This window comes from Sapajus apella, unplaced genomic scaffold (assembly GCF_009761245.1).
Source record: "Sapajus apella isolate SASKATOON/1434 unplaced genomic scaffold, GSC_monkey_1.0 scaffold310, whole genome shotgun sequence".
NCBI lineage: Eukaryota > Metazoa > Chordata > Mammalia > Primates > Cebidae > Sapajus > Sapajus apella.
In genome coordinates, this window is record NW_022437250.1 from 58,647 (window position 1) to 71,471 (window position 12,825).

At 43.0% G+C, this 12,825-nt stretch overlaps 2 protein-coding genes and 1 long non-coding RNA gene across 3 annotated transcripts in view; all 3 read right to left on the reverse strand.

Moving 5' to 3' along the window:
- Positions 1 to 3,380, reverse strand: part of LOC116545615 (nuclear RNA export factor 2-like) — a 58,322-nt gene extending 54,942 nt beyond the window's left edge. Inside the window, exon 1 of the mRNA XM_032272148.1 lies at positions 2,428 to 3,380. Coding sequence (XP_032128039.1) covers positions 2,428 to 2,437 — 10 coding nt within the window. The 5' untranslated portion in view covers positions 2,438 to 3,380. The remainder of the gene's footprint in view (positions 1 to 2,427) is intronic.
- LOC116545613 (T-complex protein 11 X-linked protein 2-like) overlaps positions 1 to 12,825 on the reverse strand; it is a 55,737-nt gene that overhangs the window by 14,740 nt on the left and 28,172 nt on the right. The gene's annotated exons all lie outside the window — the stretch shown is intronic.
- Positions 3,852 to 5,328, reverse strand: LOC116545616. Its single transcript, XR_004266379.1, has 3 exons — positions 4,858 to 5,328; positions 4,519 to 4,602; positions 3,852 to 3,893 (listed from the first exon to the last, which is right to left on the reverse strand). It is a non-coding gene; the product is annotated as an uncharacterized LOC116545616 (long non-coding RNA).

Genomic DNA, 12,825 nt, shown 5'->3' on the forward strand with positions numbered 1-12,825 from the left:
CTGAGGCCAAGGATCGGCACTGGCCTATTCGCCCATGGTGTGGCCTGTCGGAAGTGACCTGTCACCACTGTCTTCATATGGTGTTTGTGAGGAGAATCTGTGAGATTTGGAGCTGGGGTTCAGAGAAAATTGAGGGGATCTGTCAAACAAGGCAAGAGTAGGCCACAGACCACATTGTCAGGGTCACATGCACAAGGTGGAGTTTTCAAAATAACTCCTTTCCTGAAGGGCATAGTGGGGAGAGCCCTAGGAGTCAGAAGAGACTCTACTTCCCGTTCTTCGTGCCCCCTGAGTTTGCTACCAACACCCAGGGAGCTGTTTCCAATTGAGTCACCCCTGCAGAGCAAACTATAGTCAGCAGACCTGGAACCCAGGTACTTGTAGCTATAGACATGGGGGAACTCTGAGGGCCTGCTGCTTGCCAAGCTCTGTGTTTGCTGCATTGCATTACATTTTTTTCCTTCATGTGCTCCTCAAACAGGATTCTGATATGCAGAATTACCAGCTTCTTGGCCTGTCTCAGATTGCTGAGATGTAATGAGTTGTAGAAGCTTGTCAGGGTTCATTCAGACGCTACAAGAAATTGCCATCATTGGAACGGAGCTCTATTGGATGGGCACGATTTAACCATACATAGTTTTAATAAACTCTTGCTCATCACATATTCTTAAGGAAGGACAAAGTTACAGAAATATCTGAAAGTAACTGAATGACAGAAAAAAATGTTCAGTCCATCTCAGAGAGAGCATATTAGAGACAGACATGGAAAGTATAAAGGAAATAGGAAACATACTTTAGTGGTCACAGGAATGAGAGTAGAAAAAAATAATCACACCTTTTCCTTTTAAAATATTGAATGTACATAGATGCTATCTGTTTGTCAGAGTCAGACTTCTAACCTCAAAAGTCCCAGGACAGCTCAGTTTGCAAGGAGGAGGGAGTGATAAAAGGGACTGATATGCAGTGCATCAACCAGAAATTTCTATAACTGTCCATGCCTTGACAGCAATCCCTTCTTGTGTCCCTATGCTCCGAGAGAGGACAACCAACCCCTGAGACAGCAGAAGATAAATCTGCACACAAGAGTTTGAGCATTCTAAGGGTTGGAAGTGTAATATACAAATCACACACCTACACAGATAGGTGTAACTCTCAAGTCAAGAGTTGCAATCTTTCTTTTTAAAAAAAAAAAAAAAACATAGAATGAACACTTTTTAAAATAAAAATATATATGTGATTTCTTTGTAAATTTGCTGTTACATATTTTCAAGTGTTTCTCTCAATAAATTTTCCTAATTAAAAAACACTGAGCATTATAAATGTATATTTACAAGATGAAATCATTCTACATCTTCCATCTACATGACCCCATCACTATGACCCATACATATTCAATGTAAAAAGATTGGTGTATATTTTCAGATGTGTTTCTTTTTGGGTAATATGTTTACTTGCCTGCCGTAGTGTGTGTTCTACTGCTGTGAAAGAATGCACAAACTGGGAAATTTATAAAGAAGACAATTTTATTTGGCTCAGTGTTCTGGTGGCTGGGAAGTCTCAAGAGCATGGCACTGGTATCTGGCAAGGGCCACTGAAGGCATTGCATGGTGATAGAGTGTGTGAGACAACGAAAACATGGGGTTCTCACTTAGCTTTTTATCAGGAACTCACTCACTCCCATGATAACTAACACACTCTCACAATAGTGGCATTAATCCATTCATGAGGGCAGAGCCCTCACGACCTAATCTGTTCTGAAAGGTGCTACCTCTCACCATTGTTATGACTGCAATTGAGTTTCCAACACATGAACTTTGAAGGACATATTCAAAGCATAGCACTACCTTAAATATTTTTGTGAGTATTTGTTTGTAGGCTCTTTTTAAAATTTGCAATCACATAAATAATTTACTTCAAATTCGCTTCGTTACTTATTTGTACATCATATTTTCATTTCTTCGATTAAAGTGTGGTTTTGTCACAGGCCAAGTCTCACTAACGCAGGCCCCATATCAACTGTTTCAGTTCTGACTCAGTGGTGAAGTTAAATACGAAAAGCTAAAACAGCCAGTGCCCTTATACAAAGGCTGGAATGCAACAAAGCTCCACCAAGAATTTTGCGTAGGCCTTCCTGGGACTTAAAGCATGACAAGATAATGAAGAAATTGTTAACAGGACCCGTTCAGGATTAAACAAGTTTCATGGGAGGGGTCTGAAGATATTCGCCAGGTTTCCACAAACAAGCTTTATTAGGGACCAAGGGAACTCCCCAAACCTCCATGGCTTATCAGGAGACAAGATAAAGGTAATCACCCCAGCACGGGGACCCATTTAGATTAAGTAAATGTACTGACGCTCCAGAGGAAGATCTTAGTTATACATTAGAAGAAGCTAATCACTTATGTCTTTTGATAAATGCACACTTACACGTAGACATATAGCTTAGAAGGTATATAAGCTCCGGAAAACTTTGTAATTCTGAGTTGGTCTGGCAATAACTTCCAGGCCTTCTCCCTATGAACAATTACAGAAATAAAAACTCCCTTTTCTCCCAGTTCATCTGCATCTCGTTATTGGGCCTCAAGAATAAGCAGCCCAACCCTCGGTTTGGTTCGGGGACAGTTTGGCATGTGTCCAGAGGTTTATTAGAAAAGCATTTTGCTTTATAGGCAAAGTATTTGTTGACATCTTTTGTCCCATTCTCCACTGATTAGCATAAGTCCTTTGTGGTCAAGTGTATTATGATCTAAGTGGGTAATACTGTTTACAACTATTTACTCATGGCTTTTCACACTTTAAAATGTTTTTCCTTCTGGCAGCGCAAAAATTGTTTTAATTTATTCATTGATTTTTTTTTTAATTTAAAAATAAGGCAACTCGTGGTGGAAAACATAAAACTGAGTATTGATGTTGTATCAACTACTCAACCACTGGAGATTCCAGCCTTCAAAGCCTTGAAGGCTTCAGAACACAAGGAAAAAAAGCTTTAGATCTAATTCTACACTTGTGAATAATGGGGTTAATTGAATGCATGTTTGGCTTAAAAGTGATACCATGTCTAGTGCCTCTAGCTTAAAGTAATTCGGTAAATGTTTATTTCCTTCCCTCCTTGGAGGTCATTTTTTCCTGTGCTTCTGCCTGAACTCCACACACCACCAATCCATGTGTCCCTATATCCAAGCCTCTGGACCTAGGGGGCAGGATTTCATCTCCACCATGATCTTCACCATCAAGTGAGGGGGATTTATGTGTAACTTTCGGGCATGATGTAGACACCAGGGTCCTTAAAACTAGACCTGTGGCCCTGGAAAAGCTTTTTAAATATGTTACAAATAGAAGAAAACCTAGGCAATGCCACTCAGGACGTAGGCATAGGCAAGGACTTCATGACTAAGACACCAAAAGCAACGAAATAAAGGCCATAATAGACAAATGGGATGTAATTAAACTTAACAGCCTCTGCACAGCAAAAGAAACTATCACTAGAGTGAACCGGCAACCAACAGAATGGGAAAAAATTTTTGCAATCTACCCATCTGACAAAGGGCTAATATCCAGCATCTACAAAGAACTTAAACAAATCTACAAGAAAAAAATTTAAAAAGCCCACCAAGAAGTGGGCAAAGTATATGAGCAGACACTTTTCGAAAGAAGACATTTATGCAGCTAACAAACATATGAAGAAATGCTCATCATCACTGGTCATTAGAGAATTGGAAATCAAAACCGCATTGAGATACCAACTCACGCCAGTTAGAATGGCGATCATTAAAAAATCTGGAGACAACAGATGCTGGAGAGGATGTGGAGAAATAGGAACACGTTTGCACCGTTGGTGGGAGTGTAAATTACTTCAACCATTGTGGAAGACAGTGTGGCGATTCCTCAAGGACCTAGAAATAGAAATACCATTTGACCCAGCAACCCCATTACTGGGTATATGCCCAAAGGATTATCAACCGTTCTATTATAAAGACACACGCACATGTATGTTCACTGAGGCACTGTTTACAATAGCGAAGACTTAGAACCAACCCAAATGTCCATCAGTGATAGACTGGATAAACAAATGGTTTCTTTTTTCACAAATGCTGAAAGAATGTAAAGTGCAGTCCTGATGAAATCTCCTTACTCAGGAATTATCTTCTTTATTGTGTCACAGATGACTATGATAGTGACCCTGCTCTGCACTCGCTGAAACTAAAGCTCCTGCCACTGCACTAAGACACTTAGTTTGTGCCTCCCCTCCCTTACACACTCTGCTGAGGGGGCTAGTGGCTATTACAGGGTTGGGGCCACAGCAAAGATAGCACAAATGTAATTTTAATTGAGATAGTGAAATGTTTTCTGTAGTCTGGAACTAAATGAATTATACATAAGAAAAGTCACGATCAGTACCCTACTCAGCAATAATCACCATGTGGCTGGTTCCTGAGAAGCTGTAGTATACAGGGACAACCTCAAGTGTGCAGGGAAAAGCTTGTGGAAGAGCCAAGGGACATATATAAAGTCAACAACCTGCTTCTGTGTGAATAAAACTTGTTATGTGATCTCCTTCCATCTTTGTGAAACCTTTCACAATCGGTATTACCACTGTCCTACCTACAAGGAGGGGAAAAGTTAGAGCTGATTAATAACTTGCCATAGGGCATGATACTAGGAAAGAGAGAGAGAGAGAGAGAGAGAGAGAGAGAGAGAGGAGAGAGAGAGAGAGAGAGAGAGAGAAAAGAGAGAGAGAGAGAGAAGAGAGAGAGAGAGAGAGACAAAAGAGAGAGAGAGAGAGAGAGAGAGAGAGAGAGAGAGAGAAGAGAGAGAGAGAGAAAGCAGAGAGAGCAGTGACTTAAATACTGGACTTACCCTAAAGTCCAAGCTGTTTTGTACTGGCTCCTGGAGCCACCACTGCCGGGGCTGCCGTTTAACACTGATCAATCCAGAGGCTGGAGTTCTAAGACCTCCAGACATTCTTCATTAACTCTTAAGACATAAAACCATATTACTTCTTTAATCATAAAAATCTATTATAATTAAAAAAATAAATGACTTGCAAAAAAATAAAAGACATATGAAAAAAATTGGGAAGATAGCTTGGCAAATATATCTCGGATGAGAGATTGACATCCTTGATACACAAATAACTTTACAGAAGAATGAGAAAATGATGTCAACCTGGAATTCTCATGAAGACCAACAAATATGCCAAATAAAATGCCATGAAAATGTTCCAAGTTACAGTAACTACAGAAGTTGTAATGCAAAACTTGAGATAACGTATTAAATGAAAAGATAAATTTTCAGAGTGCAAAGGCGGGACACCGAATACACTTTGTTTTTTTGTTTTGTTTTGTTTTGTTTTGTTTTGTTTTTGTTGTTGTTGTTGTTGTTTTCCCTATGGGAAGGGTGTTAGGAAACAGGTTCTTCTTGCGTACTGTGGGTTTTCATGTCAAACTTTTATAATTTTAAGCTTCACTTGGCAGAATCCCTTAAAGTTTAAGATGTTTATACCATTTGTATGAAATTTAAAATGTTTATGCCCTTGGTGTAGAGAAAGCCCCAGGGAGCTGATGAAGGCCCAGCATAATATGGGCCCCTTTTGAATTTCTCCTTATGGTCAATATCCCTGCCCCCACCCCCCAACCCATTGACCCTGCTGCTCAGGGTTAGGGGTTAAACATTTTCCCAGTGTGCTGATGAGAAATTCTGTGTGGAAGTCCCCACAGAGAGGCTGATCCTCAGACATGCCGACATGGCTCCATACTTGTGTATTCCTTTACACCAGAGCCTCTGGCCTCACAAACCTCTTCCCTGGTGATTTTTCTGAATTTGCAGTTTACTCCACACTTAGGGCCCCAGTGGAGTTTGTAGTCAGCAATGGCTGCAGCCTTATCTCCTTGTGTGCAAACTGACTCTGCTCTGAACTCGCTGAAACTAAAGCTCCTGTCACTGCACTAAGATGCTTAGTTTATGCCTCCCCTGCAGACACACAAAGTCACAGATAGAGAGGCAGACATGAGAGACAAGGGAGTTCATGCTTGGTGAAGATGGAGGTGTGTTAATAGTGGTCCATATACGTGTTGGAGGGCCCTAGTCGTCATACATTTCACAGATCACAGCCTGCATGGGGTGATGGGTACTAAGACTCACCCTGTGCCACACAGAGCTGTAAAGAAGAGTTTGGGGCTCAGGAGAGAAGAGCGGGCTGGGAAATTAGGCTAGTGCTGGCACTTTAGACTATGGCCTGGCACTTTAGACGATGAGGTTTGTTAAAGCTGTTAACATTTCCATATGCTCTACCTTGAATTCTGGAAAGAGTGAGCCACTGGCTCTTCTGCCTGAAGGTGCAGGTGCCATTTGATTGTGAAAACTTGAAGGGAATTTAGCTGACAGAGTTACAATAAAGCCTTTCAGGCAAAGATCTGTCTGAATCCTTAGGGAATTGAAACAAACAACTAACAGAAACATAGTTCAGACTTACTCTGTCTTTGAAATATGTGACCTATGTTCCTTGCCACGTAGGCCCCGCCAAAAGCTGCTTGAGTGTCCTTACAACATGGCAGCTAAAGCCTCCAGAACAGGGGGTGAGAGCGAGAGTGGCAGGCCGTGGCCAGTCTCTAAAGTTGCACACGGTCATTTCTACTCGTTTTTCTACATTTATCCCCACTTCCTAAGAGCAATCCAATCCAGAGCAAATCTTGACTTCCTTGAACGCTCCACAAAAATCAGTTAACACAAGCCAAAATCCTAAAATAAGTCATCTCTAACACCCTCTTATTGGGAGACCCCATGGGTCTCCCCGGTTTACGTTCTTCCTCACTGCAATGAGTCAAAAGCCCAAGTATGTTTGGCTCCAGGTGTGCTCCTGGTGATCTTTTGGCTAGAGAACACTGCCAGTGGCATGGTCCAAAACTGGCTGGCCACCCAGGGGTGGCCATGCAGAGCTTCCTAAGCCTCGTCACTCCTTGTTTCCACAGTATCTGGGCTCCACGCTGGTCAAAAAATTCTGTGAGGGACAACGTCCACTGTAGATGCCTGTACCAAGCTGCGGGTAGATTATCTGTGGAACAGTGAGGAGTGTGAGGTGTAAGTAAGAGCTGATTAGGACGCAGGGCAGCAAATGGCAGCCACAGCCAGGAGGCTCCAGCTACAGCTCCTCTGCTCATTTCCCCAGGGCCTGGCGCACTCTGCTTAGGGATATGGTGGCAGGGAGGCTGAGACTATGGAATTTGTGAGGGCTTAGCTCTGGGAGGAGGCATTATTCCCCGTATGTTGCCTCTCTTCCTGCCCATCATGTACCAAGGCATCAAGCTGATAAACACCTCCAACAGGGGGTGCTTCTCACAAGGAGCCTCTGTGGGGAATGAGCCCAGAAGCAGTTATAGGAACTCCGGAGGGGAGTAGACTTCAGGCCCTCTTCCATCCCTCATCTCCAACTAACTTTTGTGCCTTCCCTCAGAACACCTCTGGGTCCTGTGTATTACTCTGCACTCCTAACAGCTTGTTCCAGAACTTGCCTCTGAACTGACCCCCTTACCCCTGGGGTTCCTGCCAATAACTCCTGCCCTCAGCCCTAGTGCATAACGGCTGCTGGTCTTTGCAAATATGGATTCCATTTGTCCTAGTGGTCTGCTCGTGAGGCTTTAATGGCATCATTCCCTTAATGATCTCAGAATTCCCCTCCATGCAGCACTCCTTATGATCCCACCCTCCTGTAACCCCCATGTTAAACAAAGCCAGTGGTTGGATATAAACCCTTCACCCCTTCAGTGGCCACATCCAAGAGCAGGAACTTCAAACTTGGATCACGCAAGGTTAGAGACTGTTCCTCAACCCCATCAAAATAAACTAAAGTGGGAAGAAGTGGTGTCTGGGTGTTCTTAGCACCCTAACCTGCATCATGGAAAGGTGGCGATTTAACTGTGGGAGGGCGCACTTTCTAAGGGTTGAGGAGGGAGGTGATAAAGGTATGCCCTTAGGGAAACCAGTAGTCACGGAATCCCAGGACACTGCTTGCTCCCCAGGAGAATGTCACTGTTGAGCAGGGTATCTGCAGGCTGGACTCATCACCAGCACTCTGCCAGCACCTTGTTGGCACTTAGCAATTGCTTGACGTGCACATGAAGTCTTAGCTATCACTCAGTCTGTATCACTGTAATCCGCAGTGTATTAGTTTGCTAGGAGTGCCATAACAAAGTAGCACAGACTGGACGGCTTAAACAACAGAAACTAATTTTCCCACAGTTCCAGAGGCCAGAATTCCAACACACGGTACCGGTAGGTTTGGTTTCTTCTGCGGCCTCTCACCTTCACTTGCAGATGGCTGCCTGCTGTTTTGCCGCCTCTTCACCTGCTAGTCCCTGTGTGTGGGTGCATCCCTACTATCTCTAATACTATATGTCCTAACTGCCTCTTTTTATAAGGACAACAGGCAGATTGGATGAAAGCACACACTAATGGCCTCCTTTTAACCGAACTACCTTGTTAAATGTGCTACCTTTAAATACAGCCACATCGTGAAGCACTGGGGGTTAAGCTTTCAATGTATGAATTTTGGCGGGCCACAATTCAGTACGTAACAATCGGTGACATTAAAGCACAGAGCAAGGAAGGGGCTTGCCCACCATTTCAGCGGCAGGTTTTACAGCTTCTAGACCATTATCTCCTAGGTCAGGCAAGGCCTGGATTTTGCCCAACGTTCCTCCTTTGTCAACACGACGTCCTATTTACCAAAGCTTCAGTCCGATACTTTATGTGACATCCTTCCAATTTTCTTCTTTGGGGTACCTATGCTCTCCCAGGCAATATATTTTCTTTCCTCAAGTTTCTGCTCCAGTTTGTTTATGGATGGCACTGACCTCTGAAGAGGGAGCACATCCTTACATACACTGTCCACAGTGAGATGGAAGAGAGGTAATGACGGAGCCCATGAAGTGAGGATGCTGTCTGTTTACAGGTTGAATTGTGCCCCCCACAACATTTTGTGTGTTGAAGAGCTAGCCTTCAGTACCTCAGAATGTTACTTTATTAGAAAATAGAGTTGTTGCAGTTGTAATTAATTAAGGTGAGGTCATTCTGGTGTCCGTATAAAAGGGGGGAAATTTGTACAAGACATGCACAAACTGAAAGTAATGTGAACAGACATCGGGAGAACACAGCCATCTCTAAGCCAAGAAGAGAGGTCTGGAACAGATCGTTCCCTCACAGCTCTCAGAAGGAATCAGTGCTGCTGACACCTTGATTTCAGATGTCTAGCCTCCACAACTGTGAGAAAATACGTGTTTGTTGTTTAAGCCACCCAGTTTGTACACTTTATCACGGAAGCCCCAGCAAGCTAATCTACCTTGTAATCCACCTTTCACAGAGCTCGCTGCTGCCCTCTCAATAACTAGAGTGCATGCTGCTGTTCAGTGTCAGGGAAAATGGTGTTTTCCAGAAGATCTATGGCTCTGGAACCTAGACAACTCTTGGCACTCCCAACATCACTGGGACCTTATGTGTGTCCCAAACTTACCACCCTGCCTAATGGCAGTGGGGTGTTTAGGAGTAGAGGCTCTGGTAGCAGACTGCCTCCATTTGATTCTGGGCCCAGTCATTCACTAGCTGTATGATCTTGTACAACTTTCACTGTGCCTAGTTCCTCAGCTGTAAAAACTGGCATATAATGCAACCGATCTCAAGGGCTTCTTCTGAAGACTAAATGGGGCAATTTAATTACAGATGGCGTAACTATAGCTCACATTGCCAGTGTAATAATCTCTCTGGTCCAGATTATGCCTGTGCCTGTGCTCTGCATAGGGGCATGGTGACACAGGACAGGCATCAGAAAGGGAAGAAACAGCCTCTAAACCCCCAAATTACTTTGGTTGTGATGTGTTTCCTCCCAGGATCTGACTCAGGAGACCATCCTGACCTTGGGGCAGGCATATAAGGTGGCCGATCAGCTAGCCCTAAAGGCCCAGAAGCCAGGCAGATGGAAGATTCTGCAGCTGGGAAATCGAAACAAAACCTTCCCAACCACTCTTTAAGCCTCAAGTTGGCATGAGGAAGTTGACAATAAATAGATTCCAGTCACCAAGGCTCTCTACCTCCTCTCTAGCCTTGGGATTTGAGGTCCTTATGTGGTACCTCATGCGGAGAGATCTTCCCACACTTCTAGAGACTTTGCCTCTCAGAAAAAAAACTTCCTTCTTAACTACTTTCTCTGCTGCCAAGGTCTTCGCCTTGGGAGGGCAGCCGCCACTTTACCACCAGGTAGACAGTGGTCAGCCACAGTGCATTGCTTTGCTAACCTCCCTTGCTGGACTTATCCCAGGGTTAAGCCACTGTGAGGCCACAAGGAATACCACTCACAGGGGAGCTTCTGGTAATGTAGATTAGTAACCACTGGGGGTTGGGGCAGGAATCTGACGGCTGATAGGTACAGGATTTCTTTTTAGGATGATGGAAATGTTACCAAAATAGAATATGGGGAACATCGCACAACACAGCGAGTGCACTGAAAAAAAAAAAAAACTGAATTGTATCTTTTAAAACAGAAAACTTTTTGTTGTGTGAATTCGATTCAATTCTTTATCTCAATAAAGAACGTGGCAGAGTTCAATAAAGAATTCGTGCAGCAAAGAAAGACTTTATTGTCTTAGAGAATACCTAAATTGTCACAGACGGTTGGTAGAAATATGGGTGATAAAGGCACTGCTGCTGAGGGCTCAGAAAGAAGTAAGAAACATGTTTTTGGAACTGGAAGACAGGGCATTCTTGTCACATGGTGGCAGAAAGCTCAGCTCAATCGTGCCTTACATTTGTGTGGAAAGCAGAACTTATAAGGGATGAACCTGAGTATTTATTTGAGTAGATTTTCCAGTAACGTGTTGAAGCTGTGGCCTGGTTTCTTAGTGGTGCCTGCAGTATAACACAAGAATAAGGAGAGAAATTGAGAGAGGAGATCTATTAAGCAAAAAGGATCCAAGACTTTAAGATGTGGGAAATTCTCAGCCTATTCAGACTGTACAAAATGCTAAAATTAGGAGATTTACTCTCAGGAAAACATGCACTAAGGAGAAAGCCAAGGATATGGCTGGAGAATCTTTTGCAAGAGCTTTGAAAGAATAAAAAGATCAGAATATTCACAGAGTTAAATGAAATTGTGCATGTGACTCATGGATCCCCTCGATCATCTCAACGGAATCTAGGAATATAGATAAGATTATCCAGGAAAGATCTGTGAAGGATCCTCTGGTCCAATGGAGAGAATCCTTAACACATGAGGTTTTTAAAGAATGCCATGCCAGCAGAAGCACTGTCAACTTGAACTAAAGTGACAGAGGATGAAATGAAAGAAGGCTGTTGGACTTCCAAAATTCTACAGGCAAGAAAAAGGCTGATAAAAGTACTCTGCTGCAAACATGTATTACTCTTCAAAACAAAAAGATGACTCTGAGGACAGAGCCTGGCTCTGTCCACTTAAAGGGTGGAGCCTCAGGCATAGACGGCAGAGCCTCTAGCCACAGAGGAATACTCCCAGGCCTTGAAACCTAAGGGAGTTGACCTGATTAGATTTCGAGTTGGCCTGGAGCTGGTAACTTTTTGCTTGCTTTCAGTTTTTCCCATTGGGAGGGTGACTGTCTACAACTATCATCCTATGTCCGAGTCACCACTATAATCAAAAAGAGGTAACTTCTTTTCCTACTTCGCACGGCCACCGATGAAGAGAAATTTTGCCTCATGAAGGATCACACCCAGAGTCTGTCTCATACCTAGCTTAGGTTATTTACAGATGAGATTTTCGACTCGAGTTGGTGTGTCACGTGTTAAGACTTCTGGGGATACTGAGGTGAGGCAAACATAATTTGCATGTAGAATGAACATGAATTTTGGGGAGTTAGAGAGGAGACTGTGTTAAGCTAAATAATGGCCTCCAAAGATATCCATGTTGTAGTCTCTGGAACCTCTGACTGTCACCTCATATGGCAAAAGGGACTTTACAAATGTGACTAAGCATCTTGAGATGGGGGATTATCCTGCCAGGCCCTAAATGTAAGAACGTTTCCTCATTAAGAGGGAAGGAGAGGGACATTTCACATAGAAGGAGGCGATGTGATGACTGACACAAGGTGCTATAATGCTGGTTTGGATGACAAAGGAATGGGAGCTCTGGGAGCTCCAGGGAAGAACCCATTGCTTTGCCAAGGAATAAAGAATACAGCTCCAGAAACTAAAAAGGGGAAGGCAATGGATTGTCCCTTAGAACTTCCAGAGGGAGCCTGTCCCTACTGACTCCCTGATTTTGACGCACTGAAACTGATTTTGGTCTTCTGACACTCAGGACTATAAGAGAATAAACGCATGTTACTTTAAGCCACAAAGTTCAGGGAGTAATTTGTTAAAGCATCCATAAGAAAAGAGGAAAATAATACAGGAACCTTTAGATATCATCTAGTCCAGTGGTTTTGAAACAGTCCCCAAAACTCCTTCTTCCAGTTCTACTTCAACTCAAGCTGCCTGGCTTTGATCTCTCTTATTCGTGGACTTCTGAAAAGATTGCATTTTTTTGAAAAACGACTCTATAGAATTGAACAACAAAGTCAGTAATTTAGTCAGGTATAGAATTCTAGAGATGAAGACAAAGAAAAAGCCCAAGAAAGTGAAATGATTTTCCCTTACTCACTCAAAGAAGACCAGATAAATAAATATATAAGCAAGCAAACAAACACAGGTTCTTACCCTCATTTAGAGCATTTTCTACCACATTGTTCTAGAATTAGAAAAGTAGATTGGAGATAAATTGTCAAGGAATAAATGAAATAATATATGTACAGTGCTTAAAAGGCTGCC